This window comes from Cervus elaphus, chromosome 1 (genome assembly GCF_910594005.1).
Source record: "Cervus elaphus chromosome 1, mCerEla1.1, whole genome shotgun sequence".
NCBI lineage: Eukaryota > Metazoa > Chordata > Mammalia > Artiodactyla > Cervidae > Cervus > Cervus elaphus.
In genome coordinates, this window is record NC_057815.1 from 56,693,082 (window position 1) to 56,718,308 (window position 25,227).

General features: G+C 40.7%; 1 protein-coding gene and 1 non-coding gene across 3 annotated transcripts in view; both read left to right on the forward strand.

The window, feature by feature from the left end:
• The window catches only part of NRIP3 (nuclear receptor interacting protein 3), a 28,541-nt gene extending 10,846 nt beyond the window's left edge, over window positions 1–17,695 (forward strand). For both annotated transcript variants that reach the window (XM_043903581.1, XM_043903589.1), the window contains 6 exons: window positions 9,784–9,945; window positions 10,458–10,540; window positions 12,546–12,685; window positions 14,159–14,211; window positions 14,316–14,410; window positions 14,701–17,695. In XM_043903581.1, coding sequence (XP_043759516.1) covers window positions 9,784–9,945; window positions 10,458–10,540; window positions 12,546–12,685; window positions 14,159–14,211; window positions 14,316–14,410; window positions 14,701–14,716 — 549 coding nt within the window. In that variant the 3' untranslated portion in view covers window positions 14,717–17,695. The remainder of the gene's footprint in view (window positions 1–9,783; window positions 9,946–10,457; window positions 10,541–12,545; window positions 12,686–14,158; window positions 14,212–14,315; window positions 14,411–14,700) is intronic.
• On the forward strand, window positions 13,786–14,007 carry LOC122703834. Its single transcript, XR_006343625.1, has one exon. It is a non-coding gene; the product is annotated as a small nucleolar RNA U3 (small nucleolar RNA).
• Window positions 17,696–25,227: the final 7,532 nt, after the last annotated feature.

A 25,227-nucleotide genomic window follows, 5' to 3' on the forward strand; every position in this document is an offset into this window, starting at 1 on the left:
TTGAACCTAGCTATAACAGCAGAAATGGGGAGGAATCTGTGAGGTGTTAAAACAGCAGAATTTCATTCACCAAGATGAAGATTATGGAAGAAAGCACAAGTTTTGTGGGAAAGATCAGTGGGACAAGTTAAGTTTGAAAGTGCCTGTGAGGTGTCTAAGTGGGGAAGTTCAAAGAGACAGTTGGTTCTATGGGTCTGAAACTCAGAAGCGAGGTCTGGGCATGAGACAGAGTCATCATCATAAAGGCAGTAATTTACAAAATGAAAGTAGGTAAGATTGCCCTTAAAGGTTTTGTCAAGCGAGAAAGGGACCCAAGGAGAGCAATCAGGAGCACTAACATTTAGGAAATGAGCAGAGGCAAAGGAACCAATAAATGATATAGATGTAGAATAGACAGAAAAGTGGTTTTAGAAGCCAGTGGAGGAGAGTTTCAAGAAAAATGGAATGTTGTTTATTAAAGCATTGTTTCTAATGGCAAATATGTAGAAACAATCTAAATGTCCATTAGTAGTTATATAAATTGAGATGTGTTTGTATTGCAGACTCACGTGTTTACAGATGATGTACTATTTTAAAATGCAGAAGGTAGGGCATATGTGAAAAAAAAAATAGGTACTAAGATTGTTGGTTATAGGATAATCTGACATTACATCTGCATTGAACTGCAAGGAGATCAAACCAGTCAATCCTAAAGGAAATCAGTCCTGAATATTCATTGGAAGGACTGATGCTGAAGCTCCAATACTTTGGCCACCTGTTGTGGAGAACTGACTCATTAGAGAAAACCCTGATGCTGGGAAAGATTGAAGGCAGGAGGAGAAGGGGACGACAGAGGATAAGATGGTTGGATGGCGTCACCGACTCAATGGACATGAGTTTGAGCAAGCTCTGGGAGTTGGTGATGGACAGGCAAGCCTGGCGTGCTGCAGCCCATGGTATCACAAAGAGTTGGACACGACTGAGTGACTGAACTGAACTGAACTGAAGTTACATTATTGGGGTGTGTGGGGGGGAGTATGAGCATGCGTACATGTGTATGCATATGCACACATGTACATACACTTTAGTTTTTGCACAATTTGGCAGACATTGTTAGTTGGCTAAATTATCACCCATTTTCAGCCCTTTTCTATCTATCTGACTCCTCTATGGAGAAGCTAAATTCATCTACATTCCATTGCCGTTAGAAGTGGCCATGTGAATTCTGACCAAGCAGATATAGGCAGAAAACTGCTGAGGGAACTTCTGGAAAAGCTTTTGCTTTCCTGATAAAAAGGATAGATGACAGAGAGTCCCCTCTTCTTTCCTCATTCCTTGGATATGGATGTAATGCCTGGAGCTGGGGCACCCATCATAAGACCATGAGGGAATATCCATGAAAATTACAGAAACAATAGCCCTGAAATTGTTAATCTGATGAATTAATGCCAGCAGCTACCTACCTCCAATCTTCTTGTTATATGAGAAAAAAATATACCTCCATTCAAGCCCCATAAAGTTGGTTTTTCTTGTGGCTATATGCTTTCTTAATGTATAGGGTATATTTTTAAAATTTACTTTTTATAAAAAAAAATACATGTATATAATTTAAAACTTTAAAAAAATTTTGAACTGTTCCTTACTTCTGTTATTCCTCTCCATCGTGTCCCCTCTCCTACTATGCTAATATTGTAATATGTTAGTAACAATTAAATAGCTATTTTGGGTCAAATCAGCATTTACTGCTTACATTATTATGACTATATTCATGTTATTCACAGCTGAGTCAAATACTATATCATAATTATGTCTCCTTTCTCATATATTTATTTTTTTAATAATTACCTAGTTTTTTCCCTTTGTTTAATTTTTTATATAAAATTTAAATTTCCTCCAAGAACCTTAAAACTGTAGATGATCTAGCAGGTTCTTTTTTTTCCCTCCCCTTGGAGACATTCTTCCTAGAATGCTCTATCCTCCTATTTCATTTTGGACTGTTTGCTCTCAAGGCCTGCTACACAACCAGTATCCTGGACTTTTCCTTCAACATCATTTTCAGAATTTCTCTTGTTTCTCTTCTCTATTAGAAACTCTGTTTCTTGGATCCTGTGTTTTTTTCTTTGTTTGTTTTTCCTCTCTTTGGTAGAGCATATCCTTCAGAAGCTGCTTGAAGATGCTTGGGAAATAATTTCCCTGAGGTTTAATTGATGCTTTAGCTAGGTTATCCCTGGTGGCTCACACGGTGAAGAATCTACCTGCAATGTGGGAGACTGGGTTCAATCCCTGGGTTGGGAAGATCCCCTAGAGAAGGGAATGGCTACCCACTCCAGTATTCTGGCCTGAAAAATTCCATGGACAGAGGAGCCTGGCAGGCTACAGTCCATGAGGTCACAAAGAGTTGGACATGACTGAGTGACTTTCACTTTCAGATTTTGAAAAAAGTGTTATTCCACTGTCTTTCAGTTCAGTTCAGTTCAGTCGCTCAGTCATGTCGGACTCTTTGCGACCCCATGGACTGCAGCATGCCAGGACTCCCTGTCCATCACCAACTCCCGGAGTTTACTCAAACTCATGTCCATTGAGTCGGTGATGCCATCCAACCATCTCATCCTCTGTCATCCCCTTCTCTTCCTGCCTTCAATCTTTCCCAGCCTCAGGGTCTTTTCAAATGAGTTAGCTCTTCGCATCAGGTAGCCAAAGTATTGGAGTTTCAGCTGCAACATCAGTCCTTCCAATGAACATTCAGGATTGATTTCCTTTAGGATGGACTGGTTGGATCTCCTTGCAGTCCAAGGGACTCTCAAGAGTCTTCAACACCACAGTTCAAAAGCATCAATTCTTTGGTGCTCAGCTTTCTTTATAGTCCAACTCTCACATCCATACATGACTACTGGAAAAACCATAGCCTTGACTAGATGGACCTTTGTTGGCAAAGTAATGTCTCTGCTTTTTAATAAGCTGTCTAGGTAGGTCATAACTTTTCTTCCAAGGAGTAAGCATCTTTTAATTTCATGGCTGCAGTCACCATCTGCAGTGATTTTGGAGCCCCAAAAATAAAGTCTGCCACTGTTTCCACTGTTTCTCTGTCTATTTGCCATGAAGTGATGGGACCAGATACCATGATCTTTGTTTTCTGAATGTTGAGCTTTAAGCCAACTTTTTCACTGTCCTCTTTCACTTGTATCAAGAGGCTCTTTAATTCTTCTTTGCTTTCTGCCATAAGGGTGGTGTCATCTGCATATCTGAGGTTATTGATATTTCTCCCAGCAATCTTGATTCCAGCTTGTGCTTCCTCCAGCCCAGCATGTCTCATGATGTACTCTGCATATAAGTTAAATAAGTAGGGTGACAATATACAGCCTTGACGTACTCCTTTTCCTATTTGGAACCAGTGTTTTGTTCCATGTCCAGTTCTAACTGTTGCTTACTGACCTGCATACAAATTTCTCAAGAGGCAGGTCAGATGGTCTGGTATTCCCATCTCTTGAAGAATTTTCCACAGTTTATTGTGATCCACACAGTCAAAGGCTTTGGCATAGTCAATAAAGCAGAAATAGATGTTTTTTCTGGAACTCTCTTGCTTTTTTGATGATCCAGCAGATGTTTTCAATTTGATCTCTGGTTCCTCTGCCTTTCCTAAAACCAGCTTGAACATCTGGAAGTTCACAGTTCACGTGTTGCTGAAGCCTGGCCTGGAGAATTTTGAGCGTTACTTTGCTAGCATGTGAGATGAGTGCAATTGTGTGGTAGTTTGAGCATTCTTTGGCATTTCCTTTCTTAGGGATTGGAATGGAAACTGACCTTTTCCAGTCCTGTTGCCATTGCTGAGTTTTCCAAATTTGCTGATATATTGAGTGCAGCACTTTCACAGTATCATCTTTTAGGATTTGAAATAGCTCAACTGGAATTCCATCACCTCCACTAGCTTTGTTCGTAGTGATGCTTCCCAAGGCCCACTTGACTTCACATTCCAGGATGTCTGGCTCTAGGTGAGTGATCACACCATTGTGAATATCTGGGTCATGAAGATCTTTTTTGTATAGTTCTGTGTATTCTTGCTACCTCTTCTTAATATCTTCTGCTTCTGTTAGGTCCATACCATTTCTGTCCTTTATTGTGCCCATCTTTGCATGAAATGTTCCCTTGGTATCTCTAATTTTCTTGAAGAGATCTCTAGTCTTTCCCATTCTACTGTTTTCCTCTATTTCTTTTAATTGATCACTGAGGAAGGCTTTCTTATCTCTCCTGGCTATTCTTTGGAACTCTGCATTCAAATGGGTATATCTTTCCTTTTTCCTTTGCTTTTTGCTTCTCTTCTGTTCACAGCTATTTGTAAGGCCTCCTCAGACAGCCGTTTTGCTTTTTTGCATTTCTTTTTCTTGGGGATGGTCTTGCTCCCTGTCTCCTGTACAATGTCACGAACTTCCGTCCATAGTTCATCAGTCACTCTATCAGATCTAGTCCCTTAAATCTATTTCTCACTTCCACTGTATAGTCATTAGGGAATTTTTTAGGTCATACCTGAATGGTCTAGTGGTTTTCCCTACTTTCTTCAATTTAAGTCTGAATTTGGCAATAAGGAGTTCATGATCTGAGCCACAGTCAGCTCCCAGTCTTGTTTTTGCTGACTCTGTAGAGCTTCTCCATCTTTGGCTGCAAAGAATATAACCAATCTGATTTCAGTGTTGACCATCTGATGATGTCCATGTGTAGAGTCTTTTCTTGTGTTGTTGGAAGAGGGTGTTTGCTATGACCAGTGTGTTCTCTTGGCAGAACTCTATTAGCCTTTGCCCTGCTTCATTCTGTACTCTTAGGCCAAATTTGCCTGTTACGCTTGGTGTTTCTTGACTTCCTACTTTTGCATTCCAGTCCCCTATAATGAAAAGGACATCTTTTTTGGGTGTTAATTCTAGAAAGGTCTTGTAGGTCTTCATAGAACCGTTCAACTTCAGCTTCTTCAGCATTACTGGTCAGGGCATAGACTTGGATTATGGAGATATTGAATGGTTTGCCTTGGAAATGAACAGAGATCATTCTGTCGTTTTTGAGACTGCATCCAAGTACTGCATTTCAGATTCTTTTGTTGACTGTGATGGCTACTCCATTTCTTCTAAGGGATTCTTAGAAGTAGCCCTTACTTAGAAGAAGGGCTTACTAGAAGTAGTCCTTACTTAGAAGAAGCCCACAGTACTAGATGTAATGGTCATCTGAGTTAAATTCACCCATCGCAGTCCATTTTAGTTTGCTGATTCCCAAAATGTCGACGTTCACTGTTGTCATCTCCTGTTTGATCACTTCCAATTTGCCTTGATTCATGGACCTAACATTCAAGGTTCCTATGCAGTATTGCTCTTTACAGCATCAGACTTTGCTTCCATCACTGTCTTTAAGCTTCCATTATTACCATTGAGTAGTCTTATGTAATTCTGATTCCTAATCCTTTGTATTTGAATCTTCTTTTTCTCTCTGAAAACTTTTGGAATCTTTGTCATCCGTGATAGTCCAAAAATTCTTAATGATGTGAAATCTTGGTGTATGTTTTATTATGCAAGGCTCCATGTGAGCCCTTTCAATCTGTAAGCTCATATCCTTCAGTTCTGGTGTAGTAGGACACTCCACCCTCGTCCTCAGCTGTTGTAGGAATCTGTTCTAAGCCTAGCCAAACTGTCAACCAACCAAAATCTTTTTATTTACTCTTACAAAAAAGAATAAAGTATTGTCATTCTTCCCAGTTGTCTGGGTCAAGTAGGAGTCTCATGCAGGCTTTGTATTAATCTCTTTCCAACCCTAATTGTACCCTCCAACTGTAGTTTCTAATACCTCTATTCATCAGCTTTCCCAGGGTTTTTAAGTAGGAAAACTGCTTTTACAGCTAGACCCCCAAGTATCAGTTCAGTTCAGTCGCTCAGTCATGTCTGACTCTTTGAGACCCCATGGACTGCAGCACACCAGGCTTCCCTGTCCATCACCAACTCCTGGAGTTTACTCAAACTCATGTCTATTGAGTTGGTGATGCCATCCAACCATCTCATCCTTCCCTTCTCCTCCTGCCTTCAATCTTTCCCAGCATCAGGGTCTTTTCCAATGAGTCAGTTCTTTGAAGGTGGCCAAAGTATTGGAATTTCAGCTTCAGCATTAGTCCTTCCAATGAATATTCAGGACTGATTGCCTTTAGGGTTTACTGATTTGATCTTCTTGCAGTCCAAGGAACTCTCAAGAGCCTTCTCCACCACCACAGTTCAAAAACATCAATTCTTCAGTGCTGTTTTCTTTATAGTCCAACTCTCACATCCACACATCACTACTGGAAAAATCATAGCTTTGACTAGACAGACCTTTGTTGGCAAAGTAATGTCTCTGCTTTTTAATATGCTTATATATGCTTTATACCCCCAAGTATAAAATAGTTCAAATGTAATAATTTATTGTTTTAAAAGTAACAGTTCTAGTGGAAAGGTCAACAAGATAGCCCTCTTCCATATAGTCATTTGGGGACCCAGGCTGATGGTGACTTTTCATCTTAAACATGTTACCTCTAGGAAGGTTACCCTAGGGGTCATCTCCATTTCAGCCAGTCAGAATAGGAGAAGAGTATGGAGGAGTATGCATAGGAGAATTTTATGAGTCAAGCCTAGAAGAGGTGTGTGTCACTTTTCCTCACATTCTGCTTGCCAAACTCAGTCATATGGCCTTATCTAACAGGAAAGACTGGGAAACATAATCTACGTATCTGTCCAGAAAGAAGAGGAAATCATGGATTTTAGTTAGCAACTGGTGGCCTCTGCTACTCTAGTGTTCCATGAAGTAGAATGGTGTGAAGAATTTAGCTTTCTCTAGTCTAGGTCGCTTACCAGTTTTTGGTCTGTTTTTAGATTCCAAGATTTTGTCAACATCTCTTTTGTTTTTGTTGTTGTTTACTATTCTCTTTGTGAAAGGTTTAGGCCTTTCTAACTCCTTGACTGTCATTTTAGTGACATTTTGGTTGGGAGGAGAGGTAAATGTGCAGTTACATTGTCATTTAAAACATGAGGGCATAATTAAATGACTACAGAAAAGCATCCCTGAGATTCATATGAGTTTATTGGCTGTGAATTTTCAAAACTCCTGAACTATACTGTGAATACTTTTAGTTATAAAAATGAATGAAAATAATTATATGTACTGACATGGAAAAATGCCTTTCATATATTAAACAAAATTTTAAAAAATTTAGAATAGTATTATGATGTGATCCTATCTTTATTTATGTTTGTAAATGCATTAAAATTTGGGGGGGACTTCCCTGGTAGTGGTTGAAATTGTGCATTCTCAATTCAGGGGGCACAGGTTCAATCTCTGGTTTGGGAACTAAGATCATGCATGGAACTAAGACAGCAAAAAAAGGAAGGATATTCTTCTAAATTTGATGGTTTTTATTTGTAGGGAGTGGAACTAAGAAGGGTGAGGTGCTGAGGAAGCTTTCCCTTTTAATTGTATATGCTTCAGTGATATTTGAATATTTTACATTGAACATGTGTTATATTTAAACCTTTTTGGGTTACTAAACAAAGGAATAGTCACCAGGGCCAAATGCCCTAGAGAATGAAGGCTGAAAAATGTCTATCAGATTTGGAAATTAGGAGATCATTATTGGTATCATGGGATCAGAAGTGATTTCAGTGAAAAAATATAGAATGTCAGGAAATAGAATAGTGATTTCAACCTTTATTAAAGGCCAATTAAGACAAGGGTATGATTAGATTGGGCTTTCCAGGTGGTGCTAGTGGTAAAAAACCTGTCTGCCAATGCAGGTTCAGTCCCTGGGTTGGGAAGACCCCCTGGAGGAGGGCATGACAGCTCACTCCAGTATTTTTGACTGGAGAATCCCATGGACAGAGGAGACTGGCAGGATACAGTCTATAGTGTCGCAAAGTGTTGGACAGGACTGAATGACTTATCACATGATTAGATTAGGATGTGGCATTGAAGAGACAAGGTCTGGAGTTCTGTGGAGGAGTTTTCTCCCCAGTATATGAGAACTTGGAGTGTGTATTAATATATAGCCTGTGGAGAAGGCGTCTAAGAGGAAAATTCAGAAGAGAGATGACTTAAGGGAAATGATTTCAGAACCTTCCTCATTTGCCTCATCTGTCTGATGATTAGACTCCTCTCAAGATTTAGAGTATCCAGGTAAAGTGGTGTTCAGCAAGACCACTGTAGAAAGAAAGCCACAAACTTTAGGTTAGGAGGACCTAGGTTAGACAGCATTTGAAGTCCCTTCCAGTCTTCAGTTCTACAAATCCAACTTATCTGAGTTGGTTCTGCTAAGCATGGATCTGACAGAAACAAACACCTGCTTTCATATAAATCTAGGCTTATTAGTGAAAGAAATAAGAATGAAGAATTACCGTTTCTTATGCAGAGCAAAGCATTCTCCCAGGGTCAGGTCAGGAAATCTGACAAAGTTAGCACTTCCTGTAGCTCCTTATCAAGTTAAGAGTCTCTCATTTTCATTTAAATGCCTCCCCCCTTTCCCCAAGGATGCTAATTTAGAATCTGCCTTGCCAAGAATCAGTGTATTTTGGGAATCTGTTTCTTCGCCTCACCAGGGTTACAGTGAGTCATGACTCTGACTCCTTTCTTCCTCAGAAATCTGTGAGATGGTGGATAATGAAGACTTCTCCAGTTCTACCCCCTTGCTGGGGAAGGTTCTAGGCTCTGGGCTTCTAGGAGTGACTCTCTTCCCTTTAGAATTGAAATGCCGTCTAGAATGTGTCACAAAGAAACTTGGGATAAGGCTCTATCCTCTGAGAGATTTTAAGTATTATTGTAAACTGGGAATAATGTGCTCCTGCAGAGATTTCTCAGGTCAAATGACTTCAAGAAGTGGCTTACACTTCCTAGAGGCCACTTGGAGTAGAAAGAGTAGAGCGTAGTTATATCTACCCTAGTAACTCTTCTAAGCCCTATCAAAGAGCACACTTGAATTCACATTCCTTATTCTGCATCCTAACATTAGGTATCCTGGCATGGATATAAGGTCTAATTAAGCCCCCTGCTTCTTGGTCAGTTTCTGCCCCCTTTATACTCCACTTTTGGGACATTAAGAGAGAGAATGGAAAACAAGCATATGGCAGGAGGAGCTTTATGCTTCTTGAAGTCCAGAGGAACATGGTAAGGATGATTCTCATGGGTTCTGCCAGGTTCTAAAGTGTATCTCCTAAGAGGGTTATTCAGCAGGTATAACCTGTCTTCCTACCTCATCCAGCCCATGGATGACTCAACCCACAGGAGAGAGCCAGGTCACCAAGGCATACGCGTTTGAGTCCAAAAGATAGACTATGAGGAAGGAAGACTTGGAACATAAGTACACAGAACTCATGAAAACCAGTGCTAAGAAGGTGTCTTTGGCCTGTGAGAATTAGCTGCCCTTACTTATAAGTCCTCTGGAAAGATATATTTATTCCATATAGACTAAAGCCACTTTTCTCCTGAAATGCCCTTGTAAGGGAAGGGAAGGCAGCAAGCCCAGGTAGTACAAATCACAAGAGTCCCTTACTTTTCTTTAGCCATGGAATACTGGCCCTGTTCACATTTCCCAGAGTCCCATATTGCTTTTTAATTCACTGAAGTTGGTCTACTGTTCTGATAGGTCCTGCTCTGATAATACTCATGAAATCTGTACTTGAGGGAAGAATAAATAAGAGGCAAAGGTGGAGCCTCAGTTATGTGAGGCTCCTTCATTATTTCTATGGCACCTGGGGAACAGTGGAGGAAGGGGAACATGGCCTGTCACTAAGAAGCCTCCGCTTTCTGTTCCCCAAGCAACCTCATAACATTCTGCAGAGGCGCCTCATGGAAACCAACCTATCTAAGCTCCGAAGCAGTCGTGTCCCTTGGGCCTCCAAGACCAACAAATTCAATCAAGCCAAGACTGAGGGGCTGAAGAAGTCTGAGGATGATGACATGATTTTGGTTTCTTGCCAGGTAAAGTTCTGATAATAACTTTTCCAGGTTTTCTGCAGAGTTAGGATTCAGGTCTAATATGATCCCAATAATGGCACCCTTTCCTCCAAATTGTATAGAATGTGGATGTTATCATGGAATTCATAAATGAGTTTTAAGGGGGCACTGTGTGCATCACTGGAAGTGTATGCAGTATTTTGTATGCATGTACGTCCTTTATGGGGAAAAGGACTAAATGTTTCATCAGATTTGTAAAGGGACATGTGATACCCACACACACCCAATTAAAAGCCACTTTGTGTATAGAAGGAAACATCCCAAAGTCCTTTGGGATCCTCTGTCAGCTCTACAATCAGCAGGAAAAAGAACCCCTCAAAGGAGACACCACAATGGATACAGGTGGGACACTACCAATCCATAAATGTGAGGATGCTCTCACCTGCCTTTCATGTGACATCTGCTGCTTGCTCTTTGGATTTCTCTTCCCTTTTGCGTCTCTGGCTTCTGTTGAACAGTATATTTTCTCTCTACAGTGTGCTGGAAAGGATGTGAAAGCCTTGGTTGACACAGGCTGTCAATATAACCTCATCTCTTCAGCCTGTGTGGATAGACTGGGGTAAGTAGCCACTTGTACTGGAAGTCAGATGCTATATGCTCTTTGCTTGAATTTGTTTTGCAGTTCCGGCTTTCCATTGAAACTGAAACTGTTAGTCATTCAGTCATGTTTGACTCTTAGCAACCCCATAAACTGTAGCCAGCCAGGCTCCTCTGTCCATGGGATTCTCCAGGCAAGAATACTGGAGTGGTTTGCCATGCCCTCCTCCAGGGGATCTTCCCTACCCAGGGATCGAACCCGGGTCTTCCACATTGCAGGCAGATTCTTTACCATCTGAGCCACCAGGAAGCATTATCTCCCATTAATTAAGTTTTGAACAAAGACCTCTGGGCTCTGGAATGAGAGAGTATGAGATCCTTGACTCATTGCATGCCATGCCCTGATCCTGATTTGTCCCCTTCCCAGACAGCAAATTAAAAAGAACTGCCCTGTAGGTATAGCCCAGAGAAGTAGAATCAGGGATGTGGTTGACCTTGGCTTACTTGGAGTTCTGGAGGTTACCCTGCCTGTCCCAAGAAGCATCAGACCGACCGTGGAATAGAGCTATTGGGCCTGAACCATCACAGGGGTGATTAGTGTCTTTGCTTTCTGCAAATAACATGTAAAATCAGATCTTACTGCTGCCCCTGCTGGGGATTGGGTGTGAGGCAGACACCTCATATACTGAATATATTAAGTTCTCTAAAAGCTGGAATTGGGTTCTCCCTCTTTTTTAGTCAGAGAAAGGCATTTTGTATCTTTCCTCCTTTTCACTCAATCCATCCTTTTATTCTCTTTCTTCTTCCTTCTCTTTTCTCCAAAGTACCAGGTGGGTCCTGAGGTCTAGCCCAGAATTGGGAGGATCAGTCCAATATCTTTTTCCACTTCTCTAGCTATAAGTACAACAAAGCATCCCCCAGCCCAGATCTCTGTATTGAAACAATGACTGGAGTAGATGTAATGGCCCATTTTAAGCTACTTTAAAAAATATTCTTGTTCTTAGGCAGGACTTGCACAAGTCTTGATTTGTATATCGGTGACTTCTGCCCACAGGACCTGTTCCTTCTCGTTTCTACCTTCTCACCCCTCACCGCTGACTCTTTGCAGTTGGGTCTTTGGGTTTTGTGCATTGCCATTTAGGGTGGTGGGGGAGTCCAAAGACACAAGCGCTCCTATGCGAAGAATCCTGAGCCTTTTTATGTAGTGAAGAGATGAGCTATAGTGCAACATGATGTTTCCAGAAAGACTAATAATGTCCTGGTACATAATTAGGCAGCAGACTGCCATGATTCCAGAGGAATTAATAACCATCTATAAAACTGCAATTATTTTCCTTTTGCATGGGCTGTAACACCAAAAGATAGAAAATGGAGTAAAGCAGGGAGTATTGGCACAGAGAGTCCATAATTAAGTATTTATCTACCAACTCATAATAGCTTGGATGCTGGCTGTTCCAACCAGCTTACGTAACTGTGTAAAACCTTGGTGCTGTTCTTCCTTTCTCTTCTAGACAGACAGGTTAAATTAACTAGGAATTAACCAGTGTCAATACATTCAACAAGTAAGTACCTACCTCTACCAACCTTATAGCCCAAGACTAAGTGAAGAAGACTAAAACAAACAAAGAGAAAATTAGACGTTGAGCAAAGCATCTTCTAAAATTATGATTAACCTGCCCACTCAGATCTTTTAGCCACAGATGTGTAAATGGCTATGTTAACTAAACTGCCTTGCACATAGGTGGGGATATTGGAATGCAGAAAAGGACTCTCTGAGTGTGTGCCACCAGTGCAGATAGTGACATAGCTTTTTAGAACAGGAGCTAAATCTTTATAGATATTTTTATATACCCCCTGGCATGATTAGGATAAAGTGCTCAAACAAGAAATGCAGGCTAATATTTTCTTTTGGTAAATTAACCCAGGAAATCCCTGGAAAATTCCAGCTGTGGGTCAGAAGGTAGGCATTGCCAGATTCCATCAGAAACCTCTGCCAAGGGGATTTTGGTATTTGCTCTCTGGTGCAGACTCAAGGAGCATGTCAGATCTCACAAGCATGAAGGAGAGAGGCTTTCTCTACCCCGGCATCTGAAAGTTGTGGGCCAGATTGAGCACCTGGTGATCACATTGGGCTCCCTCCGCCTGGACTGCCCAGCAGCTGTGGTTGGTGAGTTGAATTGGGGACTGGACCTGTGGACCCCTAAGGTAAACCCTCTCCCTCCTTCCACTAAATCCTCATGGGATCTCAGGCCTGTAAGTACTGACTTCTTCAAAACCCCAGGTTTCCACTTTTTATACTATAAACTTTGTCCCAGTTTTTGTCTTCCAAAGTACCAGATGGGCCTTGAGCTACATTCAAGACATGTTGAATATCACTCAGAGAATAAAAAATTTCAAGGGGAAAGAAAATAAAAATTTCTGTGTGCCAGTAAAAGTGGCTCCTGAGAAATTTCTGTGGGCTAGTTGGAGGTAGAGGGCAAGATCCTCTTACTCCTTTGCCATAAATCCCATCATAACTGCCGACCAACTCCTGTACTTTCTCTCATGTACTCTATTCCCCACTACTCTAAGTTCCTGGTTTTTGTTCAAAGGCCTTTCTTTGTCCTTTAAAGTCAAGAAGACCTGGGTTTGAATCTTGGCTCTACCACATTTTGTCATTCAGTCGTGTCCGACTCTTTGAGATCCTGTGGACTGTAGCCCACCAGGCTCCTCTGTGGGATTTTCCAGGGAAGAATACTGGAGTAGGTTGCCATTTCCTTCTCCACGGTATCTTCCCAGCCCAAGGGTTGAAACTGGGTCTCCTGCATTGCAGGCGGATTCTTTACCACCTGAGCCACCAGGGAAGTTCAAACTATAATGATCTGGGGAAAATTATTTAATATAAGAAACACTCAAGTCTGCGGACTTTTCCAGCAGGCGAGAGGCAGTCCACGCGGACCCGTTTGGCCTGCAGAGGGGCACCGCGAGGTACTTGGACCCTGGTGGCTCCAGGTGCGGTGGGCGGGGTCATAGCTGCTTCTCATAGAATTCAGAAGCCGTGTATGACTGGCTGCCAGGGAACCGTATTTTAATGCGGCTTGTTGCTGCTTTGAAGTGTTTCTGAACCATTTATGAGCAAAAATGGTGTTTTAAAGTTTGCCATCTTACTGAATTAAGGGATGTAAGATGGAAATATTTGTGAGGAGGCAAGGGGAGTGACAAAAATGTGACCATCAGTAGAAAGTGAGCGGCTCTCACGGATGGAGCAGCGGCTTATGGCAGGAGATTAAGACTCCTTAATTTCAGGGTTCATTGCTAGAGAATTTTTCTTGAGTGGGTATTGTACTCTTATTTGTACCCATAAGCCACGAGGGGGAGGTACAGTGTTCCTTACTGAGTGTGAAACCAATTCTTGGTAGTGTGTTTTTTCTTTGTAACTGCCATTGGTTGTTGATGATCTATTTTCTCATTATTTGAGAGAGTTAAAAAAAAAAAGGTTATGTGAGTGGTTTTGTATCAAAATAAAAAAGAGAGAAATGCTTAATAGATGTTTATTAGATGGATGGGAGAGAAGGAAGTTGTATAGAACCTAAAGGTGATAAGGCTGATTTCTAAACAACATGGAAATGGTTAAATCCTAGGTGTTTTTTTTTCTTATTAGAGGATAATGAGAAGAACTTGTCTCTTGGTCTGCAGACTCTCCGATCCTTGAAGGTATGATTGGTTCTACTAACCCATTGGTACCTTTTGCCTGAGGTAAGGGTTCTCTTACACAGTGAAATCATTGACAGTAACCAGTGATCCTGTTTTGTTTTCAGTGCATCATAAACTTGGATAAGCACCGGCTGATCATGGGAAAGACAGACAAGGAAGAAATCCCTTTTGTGGAGACAATTTCCTTGAATGAAGATAAGTGAGTGCCAGAATGGGTCAGGTCAAGTCAAATCCATTTGTCATTAACTGGAGGGGTTCTCACACAGAATATTGGATTATATCCTGTTTTTGACTTTTAATCACATGACACCCCTCCTCACCCCGAGTTCATAATCCCACACAATTCTGTAGCCTGTGTTTCAGAATGAGTAGTGATCGATACTGCATAGTGTGGTGGAGGAAGTGAGTAGCTTTTAAACATATTGTACGTGCCTTCAGCCTAATTTCTTTGAATTTGGTATCATTTCTTCCATTTCTTTCTCATTTCAGCACTTCAGAAGCATAACTACAGCCTCCAGCATGTCTGCACGTGTGCACACATACCAGGTTGACAGATTGAAAAAACTGGGTTTGAACCAAATGCAGCAGCAACTTGCTGTGGACCAAGTCCTACCCTCTAATAGAAGCTCCAGGGGCTCACTCCCTCCCAGACCTCTCTAGACTTTAGTCTGTGCTTAGAGATCTTGTCTGGTTATAGCCATTGTTTTTTACTCCTTTGACCACTTAATTTATAGATCTTTTTGACACTGCCAGGTCTCACTTATGGCCTATTTCTCTGCTTCTTCAAGGAATTTGCTTTTATTAGTCAAATATAGGGGCTGCCGGGTTCTATTTCTCCACAGATAACTTGCTTCTTCTCCTAGAGCTAACATATGTAATAAACAGGAACCTGACCTTTACTTCTTATGCAGATACCTATGGCTCTGAATTAGAATCTCTTCTAATTCATTTGTTGATTTCTCAAGTATGAATTGAACTGAAAGAACTCAGAGAGATGGGCTAGTCCAACCATTTCATTTAAAGGACCAGAGAGACAAGTGAATTGTCTAAGCTCATATACTGTCAGTGGCAGAGGGCATCTAGAACTCAGACCAGACAAGCCAAGGCCAAGGCCAAGTTCTTTTTCATTTGTGGCTTTAAGCCTTGAGAGGAGGATGAAGAGGTAAGGGTTTGTAAAAAGGCAGGGTGGGGGAAGGATATGCTTTGGGATGGATGCCAGAGGACCTGGGTAGCCCTCCCTCCTGTGTGCTACACCCACTAAACGTTCCCTGACCCAAGCTGTCACATTTAGGTGCTTATCTTTGTGCCTAAAAGTCACAGGTATAAAGATGAATGAGGTGGATCCTCACCTTGAACTTCTTGGAGGGGAGAAGGAAGAAGGAATCACAGACAGAAACACATTAACTACTCTCTGAGATGGAATTGAAGGCTTCAGTAACTAACCTCGGCATTGTTGTCAGATGTTGATACCCCCAAGATCCAGTCAGTATTTCTGTCTAGCCTGTTATTTGTCTGCCTCGGACTCAAATAGCTGGGAGCAGGAGTAGGGAAAGAAGATGAGAAGACCTAGAGCAGGTCCAAAACAGAAGGATAGAGTCAGTTGGTGGGAATGCCTACCTAAGGAAACGTTTCTGGGATGGAGATCTGAGAATGAAACGTGCTGGTAGGGAATTGAGGGTTGGGGAGTTCTTCACTTCTGTCCTGGTGTGAGGAAAGAGGCATGGTAGGAGCTGGTAGTGTTAAGGACAACTTTTTCTGACTGCTCAGTACTTCCTGACCCCTCTCAAAGAGGTCACAGGGTTTCTTGAAGTCTTCCGTTGGGGTGTCAGTTGGACGTATAGATACCTGTAATGGAATCTCTCTTTTCAGTTTGGTCAGAGATGTGCTCAGAAAAATCAGAAAAACAGTCAGCTGTGGGTGTCCCTATAGGAGATTCCCAAGTCTACCCTTAGTTCTTAGCAGTAGTTCCTCAAGTCCTCACTGATCCTACTTCAGACTTTGCCATATCCCCACCAACCATTTTGTCCAGTATTCAGCTACTGTTTCTACCAGACGGCTCTTTGGAACTGTGGATGTTGTTAGCTTTTCAGAAGCTCCCTAAAGACTATGAGCTTGGTGACATGACCCCCATTTGAACAGCTAGGCAGCCATACTGTAGCCAGTTGTCACTGGGTCACCCCTGGCCCCATTCTTATCAGCTTCTACAGAGAAAGCAAGATGGAAAACTAGGCCCAGCCACAGTAGGGGAAGCCACATCTGATGCTCCACAGGGGTGACCCCATATTACCAGTCTTCAGTGCCTGTTCAATTCACCCTTGTTTTCTTACACAGGGAGCACCTGGTACTTTTCCACTGAGGCCTCTCCACTCTCCTCCCTCACCTTTCATGGTACCACTTTGGCCTGCTTCTCACCCTAGGACTGAGTTGAAATAATTCACCTCTTCCTTCCCTAGTTGGAAGTCCCAGTCTGAGCTTCGACTCTTGGCCACAAGAGAGGCATGTTAGAAGTTCCTTGGCCTGGTTTATCCTGAATTCCCTGTGGACCAAGTAAGGCCAGGAATTCCCAAATACTAGAAAGATGCCGCTGAATCTGACCCTTTGAGTTCAGGATTATATGGCATCAGGGGGATGATCAGATGGCCCTTAGTGATCTTTCTGGCCTCTGAGAATCAGTCAGTGATTTTCCAGTTGTGGAATAGAAACAGTTGGGGTGATCTGAGCTTAGGGTATCATAATCCCACTCCATGTAGTCAGATCGTTTGATTTCACTAACCAAGTAATTGTGCTTTAAACCTTTGATAGTGGTACCTAAAGATGTCTAAAGATAACTGTAGAAAGTCTTGAGCTTCATCAATGTTATTTAAATACTGCCAGGTTGATTACTCTGACAGCGCCTATCTCCTTGATTTTCCTGAGGAAACACTGAATCCACATTTCTGGGGCTGGCTAGGTAAGCAGGTAAGGTCAGTTCTTCCCAGAATCCTAGGAAATTCTCACTGGTACCTCTGATTGAAGGTGTGGGAAGAGAGTGACCACCTAGATCACAGCTCAGAAGACAGGCAGTAGCAAGAAGAAACCATGTCCAACTGTAACCCTCTCATTCCTCATTAGATGTCCAAATAAAATACAGGGAGTTTGAAAAAAATATTGTTTTTGTCGTTTGGTATTTCTATGCCTGACTTATCTGAGGAACAAATGTTTTCTGACTTTTCTATCTCCTTGCCCTGCACAGACCCCACCTGGTAAGAGTTCCTGTTCCTTAGCTCTAAGTGTCTATTGACAGATTGCTTAGTATGTCAGCCTCCCTTACTCTCGTATAGTAGAAAATCTTTCCAGGCTGGGCATATGGAGGAGACGAACTGGAGTCCTCCCTCCTTCTGTTGGCAGGCCTCTGCATTGGCACTGGCAGTGCTGCGCAGTGTTTCTGGCTGTGTTGGGTTTATTTGTGAGATTAATGTAACAATAAAGTGAAATCTTCCCCTCCGTGTGCTTGTCTGCCAGTCTCTTATGTCAGGGCCCCTGGAAGGTGGGGGAGCCTAGGTGAAGCCCAGTGCGTCAGTGTTTCACTTACAGGATATTCTGAACACAAGGCTTTGTGCCCTCATTTCCTCCATTGCTGCTAGTCCTTCAGCTTTCTCTTATCAGCTGTATGTTCTTGGGCAAATTAGTGAACCTCTGTGAGCCTGGCTTTGTAATCTATAAAACAGAAGTGATAATAGTACTTACTTCACGGTATCAAATGAGATAACCCGTGTAAAGTGGTTGCCATATGAGTCCCTCAAAGATTTCACTGTATGTGACAACAGTCCTTTATGGTGGATCCTTAGTGTGTGAGAGAACATTTACTTCTAGAAATTTTATTTAGAAATTGACTTTTTATACATTATTTATTTAGAAAGGAAATATTTACTTAGTTCAAGCAAATAAGAGGTTTGGGGAGGGGAAGTATTGAATGAACCTTAATATGTGGTTAAATGTCTAAATGATATTCCAAATAACTGCATTTTACAGATGATAGATACTTACCTTGTGTTAATATTTTAGTACTTAAACAGTGTAGTTATGAAATAGTCAATAAGAAACATTCTATACCTATGACAGTGGTTATCACAATCTAGAATTATGTTTCTACCATTCCTCAGAAAATACTACCATTCCACCTCAAAAGGTTTTCTGCCTTATTTTTGTCCATTTATTCTAAATATAAATGTAAAAAGACTTAACCAATCTGACTTTAAACAATGAGCCACAGAATCAAGATTCATAATCACCTTAATAGAATGAAACCAACAAAATTAAATACAGAGTTTAAAAAATACATCCCGACTTTCACTTTTAAAAAATCTATTGCATTTACACAGTGGAGGGAGAACTTTGATAACAGAAATTCATGTGAAGATGATATTGTTGTTTAGTTGACTGCACATTCTATATGTAGAAGGATCAAGGACTCTGTGTGTAGTAGATGTCACTGGTATTAATAAGACAGGGATGTATATATAATTTGTGGAGCATCTAGAAAAGGGCATGGATAGCCTTCAGAGCTGTCATGTGGAAAGTGTTCTTCCTGGCGCCAGAGGACAAACATTTCCAGTAGGTGGAGGTTGTAGAGAGGCATTTCCTGATTCAGTTGGAGGGAAGCATCTACTTTAAACCAGAGACTACCAACTCCTGCAAAGAAACTAGTATTGTTCACAGTTTTGCAGAAGGAAAAGCTTAGTTGTACAGAGATATAACTATTTAGCACAATTAAATGGACTGTTTATAAATTCTTTTTCACTGGAAGTGAAAGGTGGGGTGATCATTTCCTAGCAATATTAGAAAGAGACTTATGTTAAATTAGGAGACTTCCAAAGTCATTTCTAATGACTAATGGCAGAATTTTCTTTGATTCTAGGACATCTTTGTTAAATGGCATTGTGAATCAAAATGTAGCTTCTTTTTGACTCATTGCCATCACTACAAACATAGATTCATTAATTTGGACTGAAATTATGAGCTTTTTATCCAGTTTTGAAGAGTTGCAGGCTACTACTGTCCTCCAGAAATCAGAAAACAGACATAACAGTCTGTTGTACTGGTCTGTGTGCTATTAGCTTGGACTCCTCTGTTAGCTTCTACTTCTTTCCATTATCACTGTATCCTGAGCTGAGCTACTGTTTAATTTTATCCTTACTTGTCTGGTCAATGACCTATTGGCAGCTATTTTTCAAATGGTGTCAAGCATGTGGGCATTGTGACAGCTGTTTTCTCAGAGACCTTTTTACTCAAGGGTTGTGGTATGTTTCAGAAGACTGGGGCTGCCAGATGCCTGAGCAGGATGGAGAAAAATCTGGGTCTTTACCTGATTTTAGGTAGACTTGTCTAAAGGTTCTAGTAGCCTGATAACTGTTCTTTCTTTCCAGTAAATACTAGCCACCAAAATTAGAGAGGGGAATTCAGTCCTGGCATTGTTTTTGCTAGAGGTAAAGTAGCCTCCCAATTTGTGGTTAATATGAAAACATAACTTTTCGGGAAACCCACATACTCCAGTGCTGATATACTCAACTCCTCCAGTTGCCCTGAAAAGGAGAAATAGGTTGGGAAGAGGGAGTATGGCTGATCTAGTGGATCTGTTTTCTGGAGGAGAGACTTTGAGGACAAAGGGAATGGAGATATAAAACCTTCTGCACTGTGAGTCTGGATAACAGGAATTTAACTTTGCTTTCATCATTTGGCAAACTAATATGGGATATCTTGGGATTCTGTTATGAAATGCTGAATTCCTTGGATACACTGAATGACCTGGTACTTGGGAGGGGGATGCTACAGTGGTTTTCATCTTATTTTGAAAATGGGTAAAGACATGAGAATGCCATGTTTCTGGGGCTGACTGAGGAATCAGTTATTCTGTTTTGAAAGTTCTATAAAACTATCCCCCATGTGTCTGGGTTCATAATAGTTTCTCTGTAATATACAGAAGCCAGTTGGGGAATAGAAAGTACAGTAAAGTGAACAGGTTTCACAAAGATCAATTCAGTCACAGGGGTGTATGAAGAGGGCCTGTTCTGAGAAAGGGCAGCCAAGAAGAAGATCCAGCTTGGTATGCCCCATGGAGGGTAGAATTTCATAAAGGCTTGGTATCAGCAGGTAAGGCCTAAGAGGAAGGCCAGAAATTGAAAAGAGTAATAATTAAAGGAAAGGGAAAATGGGTGGGAATCCTAGCATCAGTCAATAAGGGACACCAATACTGAAGTATACCTATATACACCATGTACCTAAATTAACAAGGCATACTATATAACTAGTATCTGATATATACATCTCATACAATTTTCAATTTGCTCTGTTTTATAGTGGTAAAATATCTATCACCAAAGACTGCGTGAGCCACTGAAAAAGTAAGATTACTTAAAAGACTGTAAAGTTAGACTTGAGATCCTCACCCCTTAGTCATTCATTTGTTTATTCTCTGGAGAAACTGAACTAGTTGGAGCCACCAAGAACAACTGTATTCTACACCAAAAAAGAAAAAAGAACAACTGGTAGCTGAGAGGAGAGGCATCCTACTGAAAATGGAGGTTTAAGTTTCAGCGTTGTGGAGCATCAGATTCCCCTTTCCCTTACTTGGGTCCCCAAACCCGAAATGTGGTTGTTCTCTTAGGCCAGTGCTTTTGCTGCAGCCCTCTCAAGGTAGTTTTTTCTCCCACAGTTCTATTAGTGGTCATAGAGATGGGGTAGGTGGTCTCCTTGTACCCTATTCTTGCAGACACTTCTTCCTGTGCTTTCCCTTAAAACTCCCCAGCTTTGAGTCTCATGCCATCAAATTATATCACTTAGGTCCCTTCATTGTTGTTAATCATCCACAAAGTCTACAAGCCCCTGGGTCATTGCCCCTCCTTTTTCAGTAAGTTCAGCTCTTGGCTCACTTCACTCCCCCCAACACTACTCCAGATTTAATTCTTGGTGATTTAATTACACACATGGATGACTTTTTCAACACTCTGATATACTGGTTCCTTAAATAAACAGTCTTCCACTGATTTTATCCTCCACCATTCCTTGCCATTCATTTTCATGGTCATACCTTAGATCTTGTTTATTATCCCAGACTGTAACCCCTCTCTTCTCTCAGGCTCATGTATCCAATTCTCTGACCACCAACTCTATCTTCCAGACTTCTAGCAGCTTGATTGCAATGCTGCCTTATCACCTTTCATTGTCCCTAACCTCCCTGAGTTTCTCTCCTCTCTTCATAAGCAACTTAAATCCCTGGGTCAGTGGTTATGATTCACTTAAATATGCCTTTCTCTCTCTCTTTTTTTTTTTTAAAGAGGAACTGACTGTTCTTGATTAAATGAGAGGGATTCTCTATTTTTAAATTAATTTGCTTGGTTTGGAGGTGAACCAGGATCCACTTGCTTAGAAGTCATGTTCCAAAATTCATACCACTCATTTCTTTGTGATAATATGAGAAAAATATTACAAACTTCGTAGATTGGGCTAAAAATGTGACCTGATCAGAAAACAAAGACCGATGAGAATTTTGCAAAAATCACTGTTTATATATTTGCTATTGAATAAGAAAATTCTTATCTGACATTAACTCAAAACTGTTTGTCGTGTTTTAACCATACAGAATGTTTAATATTTTACAATGTTTGGGGATTAAACATACATTTTTTTAGAACAAGTGTTAAAAGCATGACCAATTATACTCAGTTTTTAAGTATATCCATTTTGCATTGCATAGATGAAAAGATACATTTTTATGATTTCTCTACTAGTTAACAGTAAGAGGAAGAATGGTGTTCAATTTGAAAGCCAGTGTTTTGAGAAGTAGAATTTGAATATAAAGACATATGTGGCTGTGTTGGATGCACTACTGGACCTATAACTAGCCTCTTTATGAAACTCCTCTTTTTTCCCACTTGCAAACACGTTAAACTCGGTTTACCCTCTTTTTGTTACACTCACTTCACAAAACTACAGTTTTAGTCAGAGCCAGCTCTTTGCCTACTTTTATGCAGCAGCCATGCTGACTGGCCTCATTTTAAATTCATGTCCATTACTCTCCAGCCCTTAACACTGCCCAACAATCATATTTCGCGAGTCATTCACTTTCTTATGCTAGATGCAACATTTTTCTGCAAAAGGCCAGGTAAGTATTTTAGGCTTTTCGAGTCATATAGTCTCTTTCACTACTACTCTACTCTGATGTTGTAACAAGAAAGTAGCCAAAGGCAACATGTAAGTAAATGAAATCTGAATTTTATGTAATTTTTACATGTCACAATTTAGAATTCATCTTTAGTTTTTTACCCCCAGCCATTTAAATTATAAAAATTATTCTTAGCTAGGAGACTGTACAAAAACAAGATTTGGCCATGGGCTCTAGTTTGATGGGCTATGTTCCTAAGTTATTTCACAGCTTCTCCTTTCTTCTCAAGTCTCTAACATTGCCTTCTCAGATGATGGCCTTGCTTTCTACTTCATTCATGAAATAATCAGAACATTCACCACTCCTACCACATCTACCCTCTTTCCAGCATTTCTATGCCTATATTCAGTTTCCCTTTCTGTTACTGTGTTTTCATAGCATGATACCTAAATACTGTATAACTTAACTGTGTTTATTGTTTGTTCCCCTGACTAGAATGTCAGTTTCCAGGAGGGCAGAAAGTTTTATCTGTTTTACACATGGTTATATACCAAGCACCTAGAAGAGTGCTTAGCATATAGAAAATGCTCAACAAATACTTGACTGAACATTGGCTACCAGACCAGCAGGCAGGAGTTTAGAGAATTTTTCTCCAAAGAAAACTTACCTCTTTCCAAGTAAAAGAATGCATCTTGGCAGCTGGAGATCCCCTTGAGCAGCCTAAGTGGTATTTTTTCCAAACTTCTTTGAAAAAACACCCACAGTAAGAAATTCCCATTCTATGGAACTGACTCAGTACATAATATGTATATATGATGTATATATGTGTATGTGTATGAAACCAAAGTTTCACAAAACAATTTTCTTTTTATGTGTGATGTATTCTGACATAGTATTTTCTACTCTGTCATTTAGGGAAAAAAATTTGGTTGCAAGTGATTAAATGGATTTTACAAACCATTAATGGGCTTGCAACCAAAAGTCTGAAAAATAGTGTAGTGTGTTCTACTAATTACAAGCCTTGTTTATGTACACAGAGCTTCCAACCAGTTTTCTAATGTCTCACTCTTACATAGGAATGGATAGTCAAAGTTCTTCAAACATTTAAGAAATGCTTCTGGAAATTCCCTGGCAGTCCAGTGGTTAGGACTCTGCTTTCACTGCCATGGACCTGGGTTCAATCCTTGGTCAGGGAACCTGCAAGCTGCACACCGTGGCCAAAGAAAAAAGCTTCTAATAGGAAAAAAACAAACCAGAAACAAAGACTGACAATCTCTTTTTTTTTTTTTTCTTTTTTTCTTTTCTCTTTTTTCATTGATATGAATCAGCCATGGAAAAGTGAAGGTCGCTCAGTCGTGTCTGACTCTTTGTGACCCCATGGACCAGTCCATGGGATTCTCCAGGCCAGAATACTGGAGTGGGGTAGCCTTTCCCTTCTCCAGGGAATCTTCCCAACCCAGGTATCAAACCCAGGTCTCTTGCATTGCAAGCAGATTCTTTACCAACAGAGCTACCAGGGAAGCCCACTGACAATCTCAAAACAATAGAAATGTCCTCAGAGAAGTAAGCTGTATTCCCAGATGGAACAGATTGCTATTTAAAAGGGGAAGGGGTGGTCAAGAAAGTAGTAAACTTAAAACACAGTAACAGAAATGTGAAAATTCCAAGGAAGAGTTGGAAGATAGAAATCTTTCAGAAAAACAAAAAGGGGTAGAAATTGAGAAGAAATGATTAAATTATTCTAGGGCAAAACCTGGGTGGTAGGCTTAAAGAATAACTAGTCCAGTATGAAAAAGGATGATGGACCCCTGGGTGGTTGTCTTCAATTAAAAACATATAAACTGATAGGCAATATGATGTGTTTGAAAGTGTTGAGAGTTTGGGATAAATTGGGAAAAAGAGGCAATGGCTAATTTCAATCAAAAAAAGTAAATGAAATTATGTTATGCTAATTGGATCAACTATGAATAAATATGTACACAGTCATAATAATATAAGGAATAGTGATTTTACCTAAGTAAGATAACATAGATATTGATATATTGAGGCATGATGGAGGATGAAGAAATAATACATGTGTTTATGAGAGGGCATTGGAGTGTAAGTACATAGCTTATTTCCTATATCAAGAAGCAAAATAATAGTCCAAACTGAAGAATTGAGAATGAGTAGTATAGGGATGCTATTAAGAAATAGGGAGATAAATCCCAAAGGAGTGTTATAAAGGATAAGGTTACCTCTGGGGAGTAGAAATTCAGAGTGCAGGGGGCTGGGGTAGGGTCAGCTGTGCAGTACCATTTGATTTTTAACACGTACTATATGGGGGACTTCCCTGATTGACCAGTGGTTAGGACCCTGTGCTTCCACTGCAGGGGGCATAGGATGGATCCCTGGTCAGAGTTCCCTGTGGCCAAAAGAATTAATGTACTATATTAGTAAAAGTAAAAATGAATACAGTGTTTCAATTATTTGAAAATGCTAGTAGTCAGAGAGAAGGAACTATTTCCCTCAGGTATTGTTAAGATGTAAGATACTGGGAAACCAGGAATACTGATTTAGCACCCTTCTGAAAGAAACTAAAAATTCTCCTTGCTTTGGTACTAAACCTCGTGTTGCTGTGTTACTGTTTCAGACTCCAGTAACTTGTCAACTACTGCTGATACCAGCATCTCTAGGAACAGATATAATTCTGGCCTCTTGTATTGTTACGTGGTGGGAGCCAGCAAATGACAGCATGGTATACTTATGTGGCTTTACACACGGCAGGCAGCAGACAATCTCACTAAAGGGGGCTTAAGTAGGAGGCAGCACCCTGGTGATGCATATGGTAAAGGAGAGGGCTCATGTAAGACATTCCCAGGGCGTGCTCAGAAGAA